Genomic DNA, 15,238 nt, shown 5'->3' on the forward strand with positions numbered 1-15,238 from the left:
CTTTTCCTCTGCTTTTATTTTTAATTATGACCTCCACTAAGGTGGAAATTATACCTGCTTGGCGTACGTGTGTCCGCCTGCCTGTCTGTTTGTTTGTTTGCTTACAAGATAACTCAAAAAGCAATGGATGGATTTTGATTAAATTGACAGGAAATCTCCAAAGTGGAATACGAAATGGCTGATTAATTTTTAGGGATGATCTGGACTACTGTCTGGATCCAGGAAGTTGTTAAAAGACTTTTGGGAAAAGGAATAATTTTTTTATACTATAGTTTCTAACTCATCAGACAATGCCCAGAATCATTGGCAAAACAAAAATAAATAAAATACAAGATGACATCATGTTAGATGTTATAATCTGACGTAGTTTGACTCAGAACATGTTAACATTCTGGAAAGTTTAAAATATAGGAGGTCCTGGGTGAGCTGTTGGTCCTATTTGGATTTTTCTTAGTGTGTCCATATGGCTTGGCAGAGGTTTGCCCTCTCTGAATGTTCCTAGTTTTTTTTTTTTTTTTTTATCTGGAATAAAACACTTACTTGCTCACAAAACATCAAGGCTTGGCTTGGAGATTTGCTATCAATAATTTGGATGTAAGTAAGTTGTTCTTTGGATATCTAAAAAGAAGTGCAAATTCATTCTCTTAACATCAAATATATGGTCCCATTTTTATTCATGCCCTTGACCTGTTTATACCAAGCTGTTGTGATTTTTCTTTCATAGCCTTGATTACTGGTTAGTCTTCTCCACTCTCATGTGAAAAAGTGAGACATAAGCTTTAAAAAAATGGTACCTTGAGCAGCATTCCTCTCTGCCGTATTAAGTGAGTGAAGGTCACCTTAAGTGCCTGTAAAACTAGTATTAATACTTCACAACTGCAGCACAGTTCTTTTCATTTTTAATGAGGTTACTTGGTGGGAGGGGGTGAAGCAGGCAGCCACTGAGTGGGGGGCTTGAACACCCAAAGGATCTATCCTGGACATTATTTATTAAATTTGGCTACTTTTCTTCAATGCTTTGTGGTTCCCCGTCATATATGTACAAACACACTTACCTTGAACTTCCCTGCTTTAATTTAAAGGAGTGTTTAATAGCACTGCTGTGTGGGCACCCTTGGACCTTTACAACAAAAGTCACCTTGTACTTTCAAGCTCGGTTTGCTAACTCCTCACCTACTCTTTCACTGAGAATATTTAATTGGAAACCTCCTAATGATTAATTTTCCTTTTGATTAAACCAAACTTAAAATCCAGACAAGTGGACTAGTCTATAATTCTGACTAAATAATGCCAAATTGGTTGGCTAATTAGGGCTAAATTTAGCAACACCAGCATCAAAAAGCAGCTTTTTTGTTTCTTGCTTCTTATATCAAAATATGTGGTCCTGAATGTGGAAACATATTACTCTAGATTTAGATGCACACCCAGCGTACAATTTTAATTCCAATTAGATTAATACACTGCCAAAGGCCACTGGTTTTACAAGATCATCTGCCTCATTCTTTCCTTTGCTAGATTACAACATGTGAGTATTGATGTGGGGAGAGGAGGCCTGTACCAGAGTGTAGCTGGAGCACCATCTTAGACCCAACAGTTAACTGAAATGATATAGTAATGATTAGTTAACTAACTGCAAAGAATATCAATACCAGAAAAGATGCTAGTGAGACATGCTAGAATAATGAGCAGTGTTTATCAGAGCAGCAGCTGCTTCAGGAGTTTATATGTGTCTTCGCTGCATGCGTTCAGGCACAGTCTCAAAAATAAGTCACTTATACTTTGAGCACTTTGAGAGCCCAACTTCCAGTCGATGTAGTTATGTGTGAAATGGAAGGAAATTTACTTGTGTTATACAAATTAGTAGGTGCGGTTCACAAGCAACACAAGCAGTTGCATGGCCTGTGTAGAAGTTTGTATTTATTAAACTTTGTGTCTCTACATGAGATGGAGAACTGAGAATTGTAGCTGGAACACCTCCAGTGCAGACATGCCTCTACAGCTTATTTAGAAATACCAAAGGATCTTTGGAGGATTGCATTTTGAGATTTTTTAAGGAAACATGACAAATGTAAAATATCAGCTATACTCAATACACAGGGAAACTTAGGATTAGTAGGAAACCTTTGGATTTGGAAGCTGGAGTAAAGATAGAGCTTGTTGCTAAACAGCAGCATGGTTCACGCTACATGCATACAAGAGCTTATCCAAGAGAAACTCTGATACATTTTGTCTTTAGTGGTTTTGTGTGTTTAGACTACCTTTGACCAGGAATTTGCCTCTTTCTGTGTCTTGTTTTGTAGCCCCTATGTGTGGAGGTCAGCTAAAAGGTCCCACTGGCATCATCACGTCTCCAAACTACCCTGTCCAGTACGACAACAATGCTAACTGCACTTGGGTCATCACAGCAACAGACACTTCTAAGGTAAAAGTTCCTAAACATGGGATTAGATTAACAGTGCAAACTATTCATTTTGCTTTGACTTTGTAACCACTGGTTTCCAGCAGAGTGTTGAGTGGTGTCTTCACTTGCCAGCAACCAAAGAAGAAGATGACTTGTGTGTCGAGAAACTTCAGTGAAAGCAATTCTTCTACACACACGATTCATTTTATACTTGTGATAATTGTTACACTTTGGGAGTTGTTCAGTACACCATATGACAGAATGAAACGTGAGATAAAAGAAATAAAAGGGGAAGAATACTGGATGAGAGCCAACAACAGACCAGGCGAGATGCTAGAAATACCTCTGGTGACAGAGAAAAGCGGAAAGTAAAATGGTATGGAAAAAAATGAAGAGCTTTTGAGCGCATACTTGGAGGAAATCACAAATGTCTCGCAGCCATTTTGTTTAGATCATTGACTTTGGAGGTGTGTTCAAGGCCAACTATCCCTCTCAACTCAAACGAGGTTTTACAAATCTGTTCTCTTGTTGCACTTTGCAGAGACAAAGAGAGGCTGTGTAAGGTGAGAGCAAGGACAGACAGGTTAGTCAGAGACAATACATACCCTCCAAACTATGCCCCTTTTTGCAAGTATACAAACAACAAAACACTTAAGTCTCACTTGGGTATACCCTGCAGACAGCCTGCAAAAACAGAAACTGGTATTTTAGGCTGGCTCTTGCTGTGCCTGGTTTAGATGAAGATGGAGTGAGGCTGTTCTTTCGGTTTAGAAATTAAGTAGAGTTCTATTCCTGCCCCATCTGCATAGACAGGAGGGTGCACTGCAGTAGGGGCTGGATGGGACATGACAGGCCTCCTCTGGGTCTAAATTCAATATCATGACATCTTGACTAATGTAGGTTTTATTTGTGCATCGCTTCTTTGTAATATTGTGAAGATACTGAAAGTGGCTGCTTTTATCAAAACTCTTTGTGTGTTTATGAATCTAATCTAGGATGCTGGGACCTCACTTTCCAAAAAAATCTACATGCCCATCATGTCATCTGAGATTGTAAATAAGTGTCTGAAGTTAGAGAGGTAAAAAGTCAAAAACACAGTTTTAAGAACCTTTTCTTTGGTAGTGTACCAGCAGGGAGTGTGATTGGCACTGCAATATGACAATGACCCTGAAAATCCAGTTAGAGCTGAAGAGAAATGTATTCTGGCAGCTACAGATTTCTGGCCTTGAAAAACTAATTAACAAAAAAAACTTCTAATAGACAAAAAAAAAAAAAGCTAAATGTTCTAAAAATCTTAGAAGCAGGAAACGTTGCACTGGGAGGGACAAAGGACAGTTGTTTTTCTTTTTTTTAGTTTACCACCCTTTTAGGTAAAGTTTTCTTTTTCTTTCTTAATGTCCTCACTACAGTATTCGTACCTGTTAACTGTTTCTGGTAGAAAGGACACCCACAAGTATGCTAGCTGACCATGCAGGAGTGTCGGGAATAATAAAATGAAAATCAGCATTCATGATTCATCAAACTGAAGCTTATCTATCTGCATCACCCATTACGTTAATTTCTAACAAATGTCTTCCAATATGGTTTGCTTCTCTTTTTTATTCCCCCCTGCCCCTTCTGTAGTTCATCCGTTAGCTGGCAGATAGGAGATGAGTTTGTGGTATGAAACTCTATTTATCGAGCGATCTGACCTATTTTGGCTAAACATCATCAATCTTTTCTCTCCACGTTGGCAATTTTCATTAGGCACGAGGTTTAACATAGGACAGAATGCAATTTGCATTTATATAAGCTTTTTCATTAGGCCTTGCTCTCTCAGCCCTCTGAAAACATTAAGAATTTTGTGGAAATCAGTGGCAACCAATTTAAAGTAGGAGACAAAGACAGCCGATGGTTTTTATTTGTTTTTTGTTTTTGTTTTCTGTTCATCGTAATCTTCAATGTGATTCATTTTTTTTTGTCTCAAAATACTTAATGCGTTCACAGTTAAACCTTATTTGTGTCTGTGCCTTCAAAATTGAACCTATCCAAACCCGGTAAGGGTACAGTTTTCTAAACCTTGTTGTATTTTGTCCACCTTTATAATAAGATCAGATTAGTAGATATATTTATCCACATGGGAGTCTAATATATAAATCTTGTCCATGTCTTTTGTAACGTCAGTGGTACATATATTCACCTTGAGAAAAGCCTCAAATCGTCTGCCTTGTCTCCTGATGTGTCCTAAGTCACTTTTAGTCAAGCAAATGGACCCTAGCTGTGAGTGACTCTGCTGTTTTGATGAGCAAAGAGTCAGGGGTCATGCAGACCGTCTGGCAGGCAATCAGAAATTTGATTAGTAGGAAAGAATTTATTATCACCAAGCTGAAAGCCAGATTGGAAGGCATATCTATGTGGTCATTTGCAGGCTTTATAATCCAAGCTGATTTTTGACACATAAAACCAGAGATGTGATTGACATAAGACATGCCAAAGGGTTGTAAAGGGATGTTTTCTGCATGAAGGAGAGAAATCAGTAACCAAAAATAACATTTTACAAACAATTTTCACAGCTGGGAGTGAGTTGAAAAGTGTTCTGCATTGAAATGAGACAAATGATTGATGGACAGATAGATTGGGGGACAGGTGGAAAGAGGTCCCCTCTCAGCACCTCGGTTCAGGATCATTCAAGCAGCTGTGATTTCATTACCTGTTACCTTGGTGATGTCCCTGTTGTTGTCTAGGTGATCAAGCTGACATTTGAGGATTTTGACCTGGAAAGAGGCTATGACACCCTAACTGTGGGAGACGGGGAGCTGGTAGGAGATCAGAAGACCATCTTTCACGTGTGAGTAGCTCCTCTTTGACCTTCATCTTGTTTTGCCTTTAATCTTTTCTTTGTTCTGCAGCCTATTTGGGGTTGCAGTCATTTTCATTTTTCCCAGTCATGTTCCAGAAAATCATATTTCGTTTCTCTGTGTTGGAGCATTTGCCATTACTCCTTTCTACCCCCACCCACTCTAGGCTCTTACTTCTTGCTGGTACAGTTTCTCTTTCATTTCATCACCATCTGATGCAGCAGTGCATGAAAAATAGATGTTGCACCACATTGTCCATCATGTCTTTTTTTTTCAGTATTAAAAACAATGTCACAGCCATGTAGCGAAGCATTGCAAACTGCATATTGATGCCCCCTAATGGAGTTTTCTCCAGCAGATGCTCCATAACAATTCACAGGATGTTGTTATTAATTGTGCTGAAATTTACCACCTTAATAAAGTTTTTATAGATCAATTTTCATGCAAGGCTGCACTGCTGGGGTAGGAGTAGGGAGGAGTTTAGGGATAAATGAAGCAAAGGTTCGTGGAGGAAAGTGTGCTGATGTGAGAAGATTCTCCTCATTTAATGTTTTCTTTTTTTTTTTCCTCGTTTTCCAGGACTTTGACAAAACAAAAACTATAAGCAAACAAGCAGACTAGGAGCAGAGAATATACTGCAGCCATCAGCACTGTTAAACTGTGAACTATATTTTTGTGAATCAGTGGTGCAGGCAAGCCTGTGCAGAGTGCAGGGAATTATGTTCTGTAACTTAAGGTCAGAGGCATGTAACTGCTGCATAATCATAAAATATGCTGCCTAATAAGCAATGAGTCACAATCAAAGAAAACAGTTTAGTGTAAATGTGGTGCCACTGCTTTTACCTACAGGGGGAATGACGTGGTGAGTTTTTAATTGTTAAAACAGAAAGGGGGTTGTCGAAGGTTACAGGTGTAATGATAAAACAGTGCTTCCAGAATCCATTAAATATCATGTTGACAGAAACTTGACAAAGGAAAAAGGCTGCAACAAAGGGGGGAAAATTTTAAAAGATGCATGAACCCGACCTATCCAAAGACTGCTATTTCCACTGTTCTCCATGTTCCATCACTAAAATTAGAGCCCTAATCACTTACTCTGCAGATATACACTTCCTAATTAAAGTTGGGTGGAAGGACTATTCAAATAGGATTAAATTACTTCTGTGGCATTGACTGATCTTGCCTTCATTTTCCACTTTCTTGTTCCCAGCTGCTTTGCATTAAAGACTTTAAATTAAGAAAGAAATTTCTAACAGTAGGATTGAGTTGCTAATAAGAGCTTTACACATTGGTCTTTGATCAGAGACGTCCAGTAAATACAAATATAGCTTACCTCCAGGTAGCATTTCGCTGCTTGTGGTTATATTTGATATGTTTTAATATTGGAGTGGAGACAAGGCTTTTGGCTGTGAGAAGAAAAAAGTTGTTCATTTTCTAGTAAGTTTTGTCACTGTTTAAATTAGAAAGTAAAGGAATTTGGGTTTATGTAAGAAATCTGTTTGTCTTTTTCAGCCTGTCTGGTACCACCACACCCGACCTGGTGGTGAGCACCAGTCACCAGATGTGGCTCAACTTCAAAACAGATGACACAAGCGGCTCCCTCGGCTTCAAGGTGTCCTATGAAGGTAAGGATGCTGACATGGTGTCTAGGATGTCAATACTTACATAATTCTTTGACTCATTTCAGTTCACAGGCCTAATTCACTATGAAGTAGTCAGTTATGTAACAACAACATGACCAAGCTGCCTTGCTTAAATTCTTTTTAGTAAACTCAATTAAAATTATAGGCCATATCACCCAGTCCTAGATCAGAGATGGATTTATGTCTTTTAAGGAATTCGTTTTCAAAGTGCAGGGCGGCAGTGGTTCAGGAAACACGTCTTTCAATAACCAAAGGGTTTCTTAGTCAAACCCAGCTATTCTTCTCTTCTGTCCTCTGGCAAGACTCCTCACCCACCCTGCCTCCAGTGTCAGAAACACTGGTGTATAAATGTGAGTGAATGTTTGGTGGTGATGGTAGAGGCAGTTGGCAACCACGTTTCTGTCAGTCTTCCCCCAGGGCAGGTCTGGCTACACATGCAGCTTACCACTAATCATGATTACCATACATGCAGCACCACTTCCCACACACATCCCGTGACTGGAGAGTGAATGAATAATAAATTTAAATTAAATTGCTTTAAATGCTGTGATCAGAAAAAAGCACAAAAAGTTATTTATAATAATATTTATTATTATTATTTATTTATTTATTTGAACTTTTCAGCATTACAACAAAGTAAGGTAGTTGATTAAAGCCCTTTGACCCATCCTTCTGACATATCCTGTTTTATAAAGTGACCATATCACAGGAACTTCCAGTGAAACGCAGCTTAACAATGTTTTAAAACCTGATGTGTTCATTTCAGTGTTGTTTTAAGTTGTATGCCAATTAGAAATCAATAACTGTCAGGAAATAAAGCAAATTCACCTTAATTCAGCTTTATTTGTTTGATGTCAGTTCATGACAGTCATTTCATGGCATGATAAATTTGAAGGCCACAAATTGATGTGTCCATTTCAGTCCTGTTCTAATTACATTAACTGTTTGCATCATTTTCATGGTTTAAGCATTAAGGTAAAAAATGGTCAGTGGCCTTTTGATTCGGTAATGTCTGATGTGTTTGTCTAAGTATGTGTTGGAGTGTGGATTCGATGCATGTGTTGGATGTGCGTGTAAAGATGAGCAGAGTGACAGTGTGAGTATCTGAATTTGTGAGTGTGGAGTGTTTTACCAAGTCTTTTCTTCGAGACAAGTCTGCTGTTGTCCTCTCAGAAGCAGAGCAAGCCTTCTCCCTTGCCCACAGATGCTTATTTTTCATCAGTAAAAATAACAGAGAAAGTGGAGCAGCATGCCGAACCAAAGTGTAATTAAAACAATGAGTTCTACTTAATGAAGGGGAAGAAACGCTTTGAAACACTTCACCTCCCAGATTGGAGCTCCCGAAATCTAATTTGCATTCTCAATTACTTGTATTTTAAGCCTGATCATAAAGTTCAGTAGCAAACACAGTCATACAAGGACACACACTCCTGCGTACCCATACACACTAGTGTTGGTTAAACACACTCAGGACTGGCTACATATTTTCTGGAATTGTAATGCTTGCAAAAAGGTCAGGAAACAAATGCAAATGAGCAGGTTTAAAGTGGATGCATCCACTTGAGTGTTCAGACACTGAGAGTGTGTGATTTTTTTTTTTTTTTTTTTTTTTTTATGTAAGTAAATAGTGGAAATATGTGTACTAATGAGTGTGTGTTTGACATTGAGGACACACCAATGTGTCCTTTTTTATGTGCATGCTTGCACACTGACTGTCTGGTGGAATGATGTTCTAATATCTTCATAATCAAAACGTAGAATCATATTTCACATTTAATTGTATGCTAAACTGGTCATACAGATCTCAGTGCCCCCCTCCCCTTAACTCCATGTACTATGTGTCTGGACAGACCTGAATGCAAAATGTCAGTGCGAGGTGGTTGTATGTTAGCATCTTTTGATGAAGCAGAGCTTTATGTAAGTGGCTACCACACACACTTTACAGGTTCTGTTCAAGAGAGATGCTGGTACTTTTGATTCTTGCTTTAATACACAGTTTTGCACTTTTGTGTGCAGACCCCCAGGCTTTAGTAGATGCATGAAATATTTTTTGATGTAGAAGTGGACCTATAGGTGTGTAAAGCCCTTGGAGACATTGTACATATACCAGGTTATACCATTGAACTTGACTTATAAAGTCAAGCCTCAACTTGTTGAGAGCAGTCGGGTCATTTTTGAATGCCGAGTATCTCACATCTATTTCTGTGTTCATTTCACCAAATGGTCTTTTACTTATGTTCCTGTCTGTGTTTTGGATAAGAAATTGTCATACATGATACACACTTTTATATAATAATGTATAACATGGTGTATAGTCCGTGAAACGTGTTCACATTGGTACTGTAAAAGGATTGTTATTCACTACTATGTTCCTTAAGCCCGACGGACCCACCGGTGGGTCCAACGGGTGTAAACACAAGTTCATGTGTGTAAAAAAGTTACTTTAGTGATGTAAGGATATTTTATTTATAAGTTGTCTCAAAGAAAAATACCTAATGCCACTAAATCAATTTTTCAAGTGCATTTAGTCAACAAAGTATTTGTTTAATAACAACTTTAAAATACATATGCCACAAACAACAGTGCCACCATAACGAGTAACATCCGAAACAAAATGCAACGCGTGATCCTTTCACTCCACCCCAACATATTGGGTATCAAATGAAACTAGAAAAGCTGCACTTTCATATGATTCCAAGCATAAAAAGATATTCGCCAAGCACCTCGCGTCAGTCTCTTCGCATATCACATCAGCCTTATCAGACAGCATGTTTATCACCAAATACAGCACCAAATCCCAAAGCTATTCTCACAAACAGCAATATTTTTTATTTCCTTACCTTTTTGTGGTTATTTTCAGTCTATCCACACTGTTCTTCAACCAAAACTCACAGCATAGTAATCCATAATCCTGAAACTGCGTCATGCACTAACATGTCATATGCTCCCATTCACAGCCATTTTGTTGTCTTGTTGTGGGTCTTAGCATTGTAAATAAAGTTTGGTCAAATTCTACATCTTATGAGCTTTCCAACGATATCTTACACTTGAACAAAGCTTTATCTGTCAGGTATAAATGCTTGCGCGTAAACAAAGGAGCATCATTGCCATTTTGCTGCAGTTACACACAATTTGCACAGGCATATGAACATTCACAATGTTTCTGACACTGGATGTATATTCCATAGGGTCTTACCTATCCATTGAGACCAAGGTTATGTATATTGACCTGAAAATTACAGTTATTGTTGATTTAATTTAGGAAGGTCTGTTCAGGCGAACTACACTTTCAAAAACCCTAGAATTCAAGAGGTTCAAGTTTTTTAATTGTGGGGAACCATGAGGCAGACAGACCTTATCTAAGAAACAGTGAAGTGTTTCTTTGTGTGTGGGTGTGAGTGTGTAATTTTTCTGCATTTGCATTAATGTGCACACACTGTTTGTATCTGCATTATTGCTGGATTGTTCTTTTAGATTTTCTCTTTGATAGATCTGACACATTTTCGCTTAGGCTCACCTTAGAACTCGCTCTCAACACACCTCATTTAAAAGGTGACTTTCTCTAAGATCAATGTGTTGTCTTGTAAATGAGGCTGCCTTAGGACAGCCATACATCCATACAGCAGTGAGCTCTAAATATGTGTTCTAAATTATCATCATCATTAGGGCTGAGTTTGGATTTATACCCAGCATCACCCCTGGTGCGATTTAAAATCATATTAGGCTCTCCCATCATTTCCTGGATGGATGAGCTTATTCGCTTTGTGCATCCCCCATCCAGATGCCTCAATAGGATGCCTCAGCATTCCCATCTGCAATCTTCAGCCACTAAAAAGTAGAAAGAAGAGAAAGGGATAAATAAATGTTAATAATGAAACTGATGAGAATGGCTTTCAGGGGAAAATAAATAAGAAATAAAGTCATCCAAATTTTATTATATATTTTTTGCTTATTCAATATTTCTATTCAAGTCAACAAAAAATAGAAGGTCTTTTTTCTGATTTCAATTTGTTAATCATCCGTGAATGTATAATGTAAAATGGCCTAATAGTAAAAGGAATTCTGGATCCAGATAAACTTTAAAAGTTGATTTTTGTCAAACCAAAGCAACCACGTGGTGGATGTAGTAAATGAACTGTTTAGTTTAAGGTAGAATAGAGGGTTGTCAAAGTGCTTTGGTCAAGTAATACACAACGTAACACAAACATTTCTGTCTCCAGTATTTTATTACCACTTTGGTAACGAGCTAAAATTCCTTCAGGGATGAGAGATTGTTTGGTTTATGGTTTTGATTTGTGTAAATCCATGTTATCTACTAAATGCTTTATCATGTATCTTGATTACCCTCCTAATAATCTGATTTGTGTTTACTTCTGCCTACCTAGAAATTGAACAAGGCAGTTGTGGAGATCCTGGAATCCCAGCTTATGGTAAACGGGAGGGGACTGGCTTTCGTCACGGCGACAGGTTATACTTCGAGTGTTTGCCTGCCTTTGAGCTGGTGGGAAAAAAGAACATCACCTGTCAGAAGAACAACCAGTGGTCAGCTAAGAAACCCAGCTGTGTTTGTAAGTCCAACATATTTCTGATTTGACATACAGCTGTGTGCACAGCTGTGTCCATACTGACATGGATGCATGAAAACAGTACAGATGAGCAGGGAGAAGACAACATTATAGCTGCTCACATTGTCCTCACAGTTTGTCATCCAGACTGTGGATTTTAAACAGTGGGAAGGATTATTAGCTAATTAACACCATGAAAGACAAATGCAGACATTTGGAGAGCTGGAATGAAATAAAAAAAGGAGCTACCCATGGAGACAATGTTCACTGTTACATTTTTTATAACATGATAAAAATGGACTAAAAGCTATGATAAGTTTAGCTTAGCTCCCTGGGGAGTTCCCTGAAACAAAAGTATTAGCGTTTACTTAGTTAACATTGTAATAGGGGCATTGCAGTTTCCTAAGACTGATGAAAGTCACATTTAAACAACAGAAACAAAACCCTAATAAGTAAGACAAAACTACATTTTTTCTTAAACTTATTTTTATTGTGAATGGTTTTAAACATTACAGATATGTGGTGAGAACATACTGTGGAAACCCTATAAGGAACAATTATGCATTATACTTTCCTTTGTTGCAGTCAGCTTTAAAAAGAAGATATTTTCTTATTCAATTCTAAATTACATATTTTTTGTCCAGAATTCGTGTATTTATTTCACCGGTAATATATCTGAATACACACAGTGACATCATAAGGGCCGTCATGTTTTAAAACTCATTCACACCCGGATGGTCTGTGTGATTTGGTTCAATTGGGTGAGGAATGCTAGGAAATGTTGCATCTACATTTACTTTGGTTTGCTTTAACGCTGCACTTTATTTAAGTAGACCAAACCGCCTGGACATCACGTTCGGTCTGGTGTCCAAGACGGAGAACGGCTTGTTCACTGACAACAATGTCTGAACAAACATGTCTGTAGTCTTGGGGTTTCTGTTTTTACTTTAGCGTTGAATCCTAGTACATTTTTTACAAGAAGCTCCCTAGTATGACCATCAGGAGAGGCAGCAGTTTTCCTGCATGTGTTTACTGGATGGTCTTTTTGCTTTCACAGATTCGCAGATTGCACCAGGGTTCACCAAGAACCAAGACCCCCGGTTTTTAAGTGGACCAGAGTTTCTTTGGTCCATACCAGAGTATAAATGAGTGTCACACTACTCTAAACAAACCATACTATATGTGGAAGCGGACCACAGAGTACCAATGTAAATGCACACTTCAGGAAAATCAGGAGAAAGAGGCCTTTGGAAGCTCTGGATCCCAGTTGCTCATTTTTTGTGGATGCCTCCTTGACATCACAGTCTGTAGCATTTTCATAGTGACTCGGTTTCCAGATACTGAGCTGCTGCTCTCTAAGGACATCCACTGGAACAACAAGGGATCAAGTCACAGCATCCTCAATATCTCCTGAAGAATCCTAGAGCACTTTTTATTTTATTTTATTTTTATTTTTTTTATTTTGATTCACAAATTTTCAAAATTATCTTTTATTTATTCATTCATTTAGTTATGTGTTTTTTTTTTGTTGTTGTTCAGATTTAATCATATTTCATCCTCCTTTTTATTCCACACAGCTTGTTGAAAGAAGAGTTTTTATCTTGCTTGGTTTCTCCTGTCAGATAAAGCTTTAATGTGTGCAGCCAGTGCCTCTCTCAGGAAATCACACTTCCCCTATTCAGTCCTGTCTATTACACCTCTGCTGGCAAGTTGGGAAATTGATATATATTTTTTTCCTATTTTCAATTTCTATGATCCCCGTGTGAAACTAGGTTTGCTGTCATTGTTTATGTGCTTATGCTACAAGACAGCAAATTGGTGGTTATACCAGTGGTGTATGAAATCAAATTGCCTTTCTGATCTATTTGCTATTTACAGTACGAGTCTTGATTTGTATAAATTCAATAAAATGAATCAAATCATGTTGTCTTGTAGTCAGAAAAGTAATTTCCTCAATGTTTTCAGTGTCCTAAACAATACTCATTTTTATGCTATTGTCATATATTTCTTCCTCTTCTCTGCTCCTTTTGTCTGTATCTCTCATTTATATAGTTTCCTGCTTCTTCAACTTTACCACTCCATCTGGGGTGCTGCTATCTCCTAACTACCCTCAAGAGTATGGGAATAATATGCACTGTGTGTGGCTCATCATCACCAACCCAGAGAGCAGAATAAACCTGGCCTTCAACGACCTCAGCATGGAGAAACAGTTTGACTTCCTCTCCATAAAGGATGGTGGAAAGGTTGCAAAGACTTATGTTGTTTCTTTATTTCTGTTAAGTGTTAGTAAAGCTTCTATTTTTGACCTGTGTATCCATCATTGTGCTTAATAGTAGGAAAAGCAGTCAGTACAATTATGTATGAGCTAAACAACATTTGTCATTTATCTGTCCACTTCATAGCAGACTTTTTCTTTATTACTTCAGGAAATCTTTGGTTTGACCAGAGAAATCTATCTGTCTTTTTCAGGCTGAGTCTCCTATCCTGGGTACCTTCTCTGGTGATGTTCTGCCTCCTCCCATAACAACAAGCGCCCATGTGGCAAGACTGGAGTTCCTGACTGACCACACATACACAGACAGAGGCTTTAACATCACATTTACAAGTAAGTTCTGAATGTTACTTAACTGGAAATAAAGATTAAATCCTACAAGCTTTTCATGGATGGCCACCTAAACCTGGATGTTTAGTATTCATTGTGTATTTGTACAGTATGTGTGTGCATATGATTGCCCTCATGAATCATTTGCCTTATCTATGTGCCTGTCTTCTGCAGACTAAATAAACTGCTCCTTGCATCAGCAACACACTGTTTGTAGACTCACAAAAAGAAAAATGACAAATCCTCCTGTCTTTATTGTCTAAATAGAGACTTGACATCTAAATAAAACCTAAATAAAGATGCAGCATCCTTACCTGACACATTGTGGCAGTGCTCATTATATTCTAGTCTGGGTAACTGCTGACGTTTGAGGAAATCCCACACAGGTTCCACACACTGAAGCAGTAAACACTGTCTGCATGCTGGTAAACCTGTTTCATGGATATACTGTACCATTTGGCAGCAGGATCATTTGATGTGTATATACTATTGTACAGTGAGCCTGACTTTGGCATATGTCCACATCCCAAATTGAATCTTATAGTGAGGCCTGCTGAGCCCTGACCACACAGAGATATTTTTATTGATAGTTGAATCTTTGTTGCAAGACTCATTGTTCAAATTGTCAGAATAAAGTGTGAGCTAATCTAAAAATATTAGATTTCAATTTTGAGAATATTTAGATTTTTCAATTTATTTGAGGACATAGTAGCAATTATTCAGTAAAATATAAAAATATGAGTTATATCAGCATGTACAAACTAGTGCCCACAGACTAAAGGAAGCATAAAACACCTTAACAAAGCTGAAACCTTTTGGAGAAAAGAGATTTATTTTCAGTGTTCATTGCAAAGAATCTTTTTTTTTGTTAAAAAATAAATAGCTGCGAAAAGTTTTATTTTCCAAAGAGAAGATTAGTTAATCTTAGCATGTCCATGCAAAATGGATCAGTCTGTGTTTTTGTCAAAAAGGAAGTACCCTTGAGATTCTGTTTAGATACAGTCACACGTCTGTTCCAAGGCAGAGCATCAAAGATTCACATGTCATACGCATTAGCGTGGCAATTATGTTGCAGTTATTGTTTACATATAAGGGTCTTAAAGCTGGGTCTTTAAACAGCCTCAAGTATGGGGGGATATTCTCTAGGTACTTAACTTCTGCTGTAGCTAAAATAACATGGCACAGCCTTC

General features: G+C 38.0%; 1 protein-coding gene across 1 annotated transcript in view; it reads left to right on the forward strand.

Moving 5' to 3' along the window:
* Positions 1-15,238, forward strand: part of csmd2 (CUB and Sushi multiple domains 2) — a 237,590-nt gene that overhangs the window by 117,189 nt on the left and 105,163 nt on the right. The window contains exons 10-15 of the mRNA XM_042012628.1: positions 2,301-2,422; positions 5,125-5,228; positions 6,751-6,863; positions 11,267-11,449; positions 13,499-13,689; positions 13,916-14,051. Of these exons, the coding sequence (XP_041868562.1) occupies positions 2,301-2,422; positions 5,125-5,228; positions 6,751-6,863; positions 11,267-11,449; positions 13,499-13,689; positions 13,916-14,051 (849 nt within the window). The remainder of the gene's footprint in view (positions 1-2,300; positions 2,423-5,124; positions 5,229-6,750; positions 6,864-11,266; positions 11,450-13,498; positions 13,690-13,915; positions 14,052-15,238) is intronic.

The sequence above is a fragment of the Melanotaenia boesemani genome, chromosome 17 (genome assembly GCF_017639745.1).
Source record: "Melanotaenia boesemani isolate fMelBoe1 chromosome 17, fMelBoe1.pri, whole genome shotgun sequence".
Lineage (NCBI taxonomy): Eukaryota > Metazoa > Chordata > Actinopteri > Atheriniformes > Melanotaeniidae > Melanotaenia > Melanotaenia boesemani.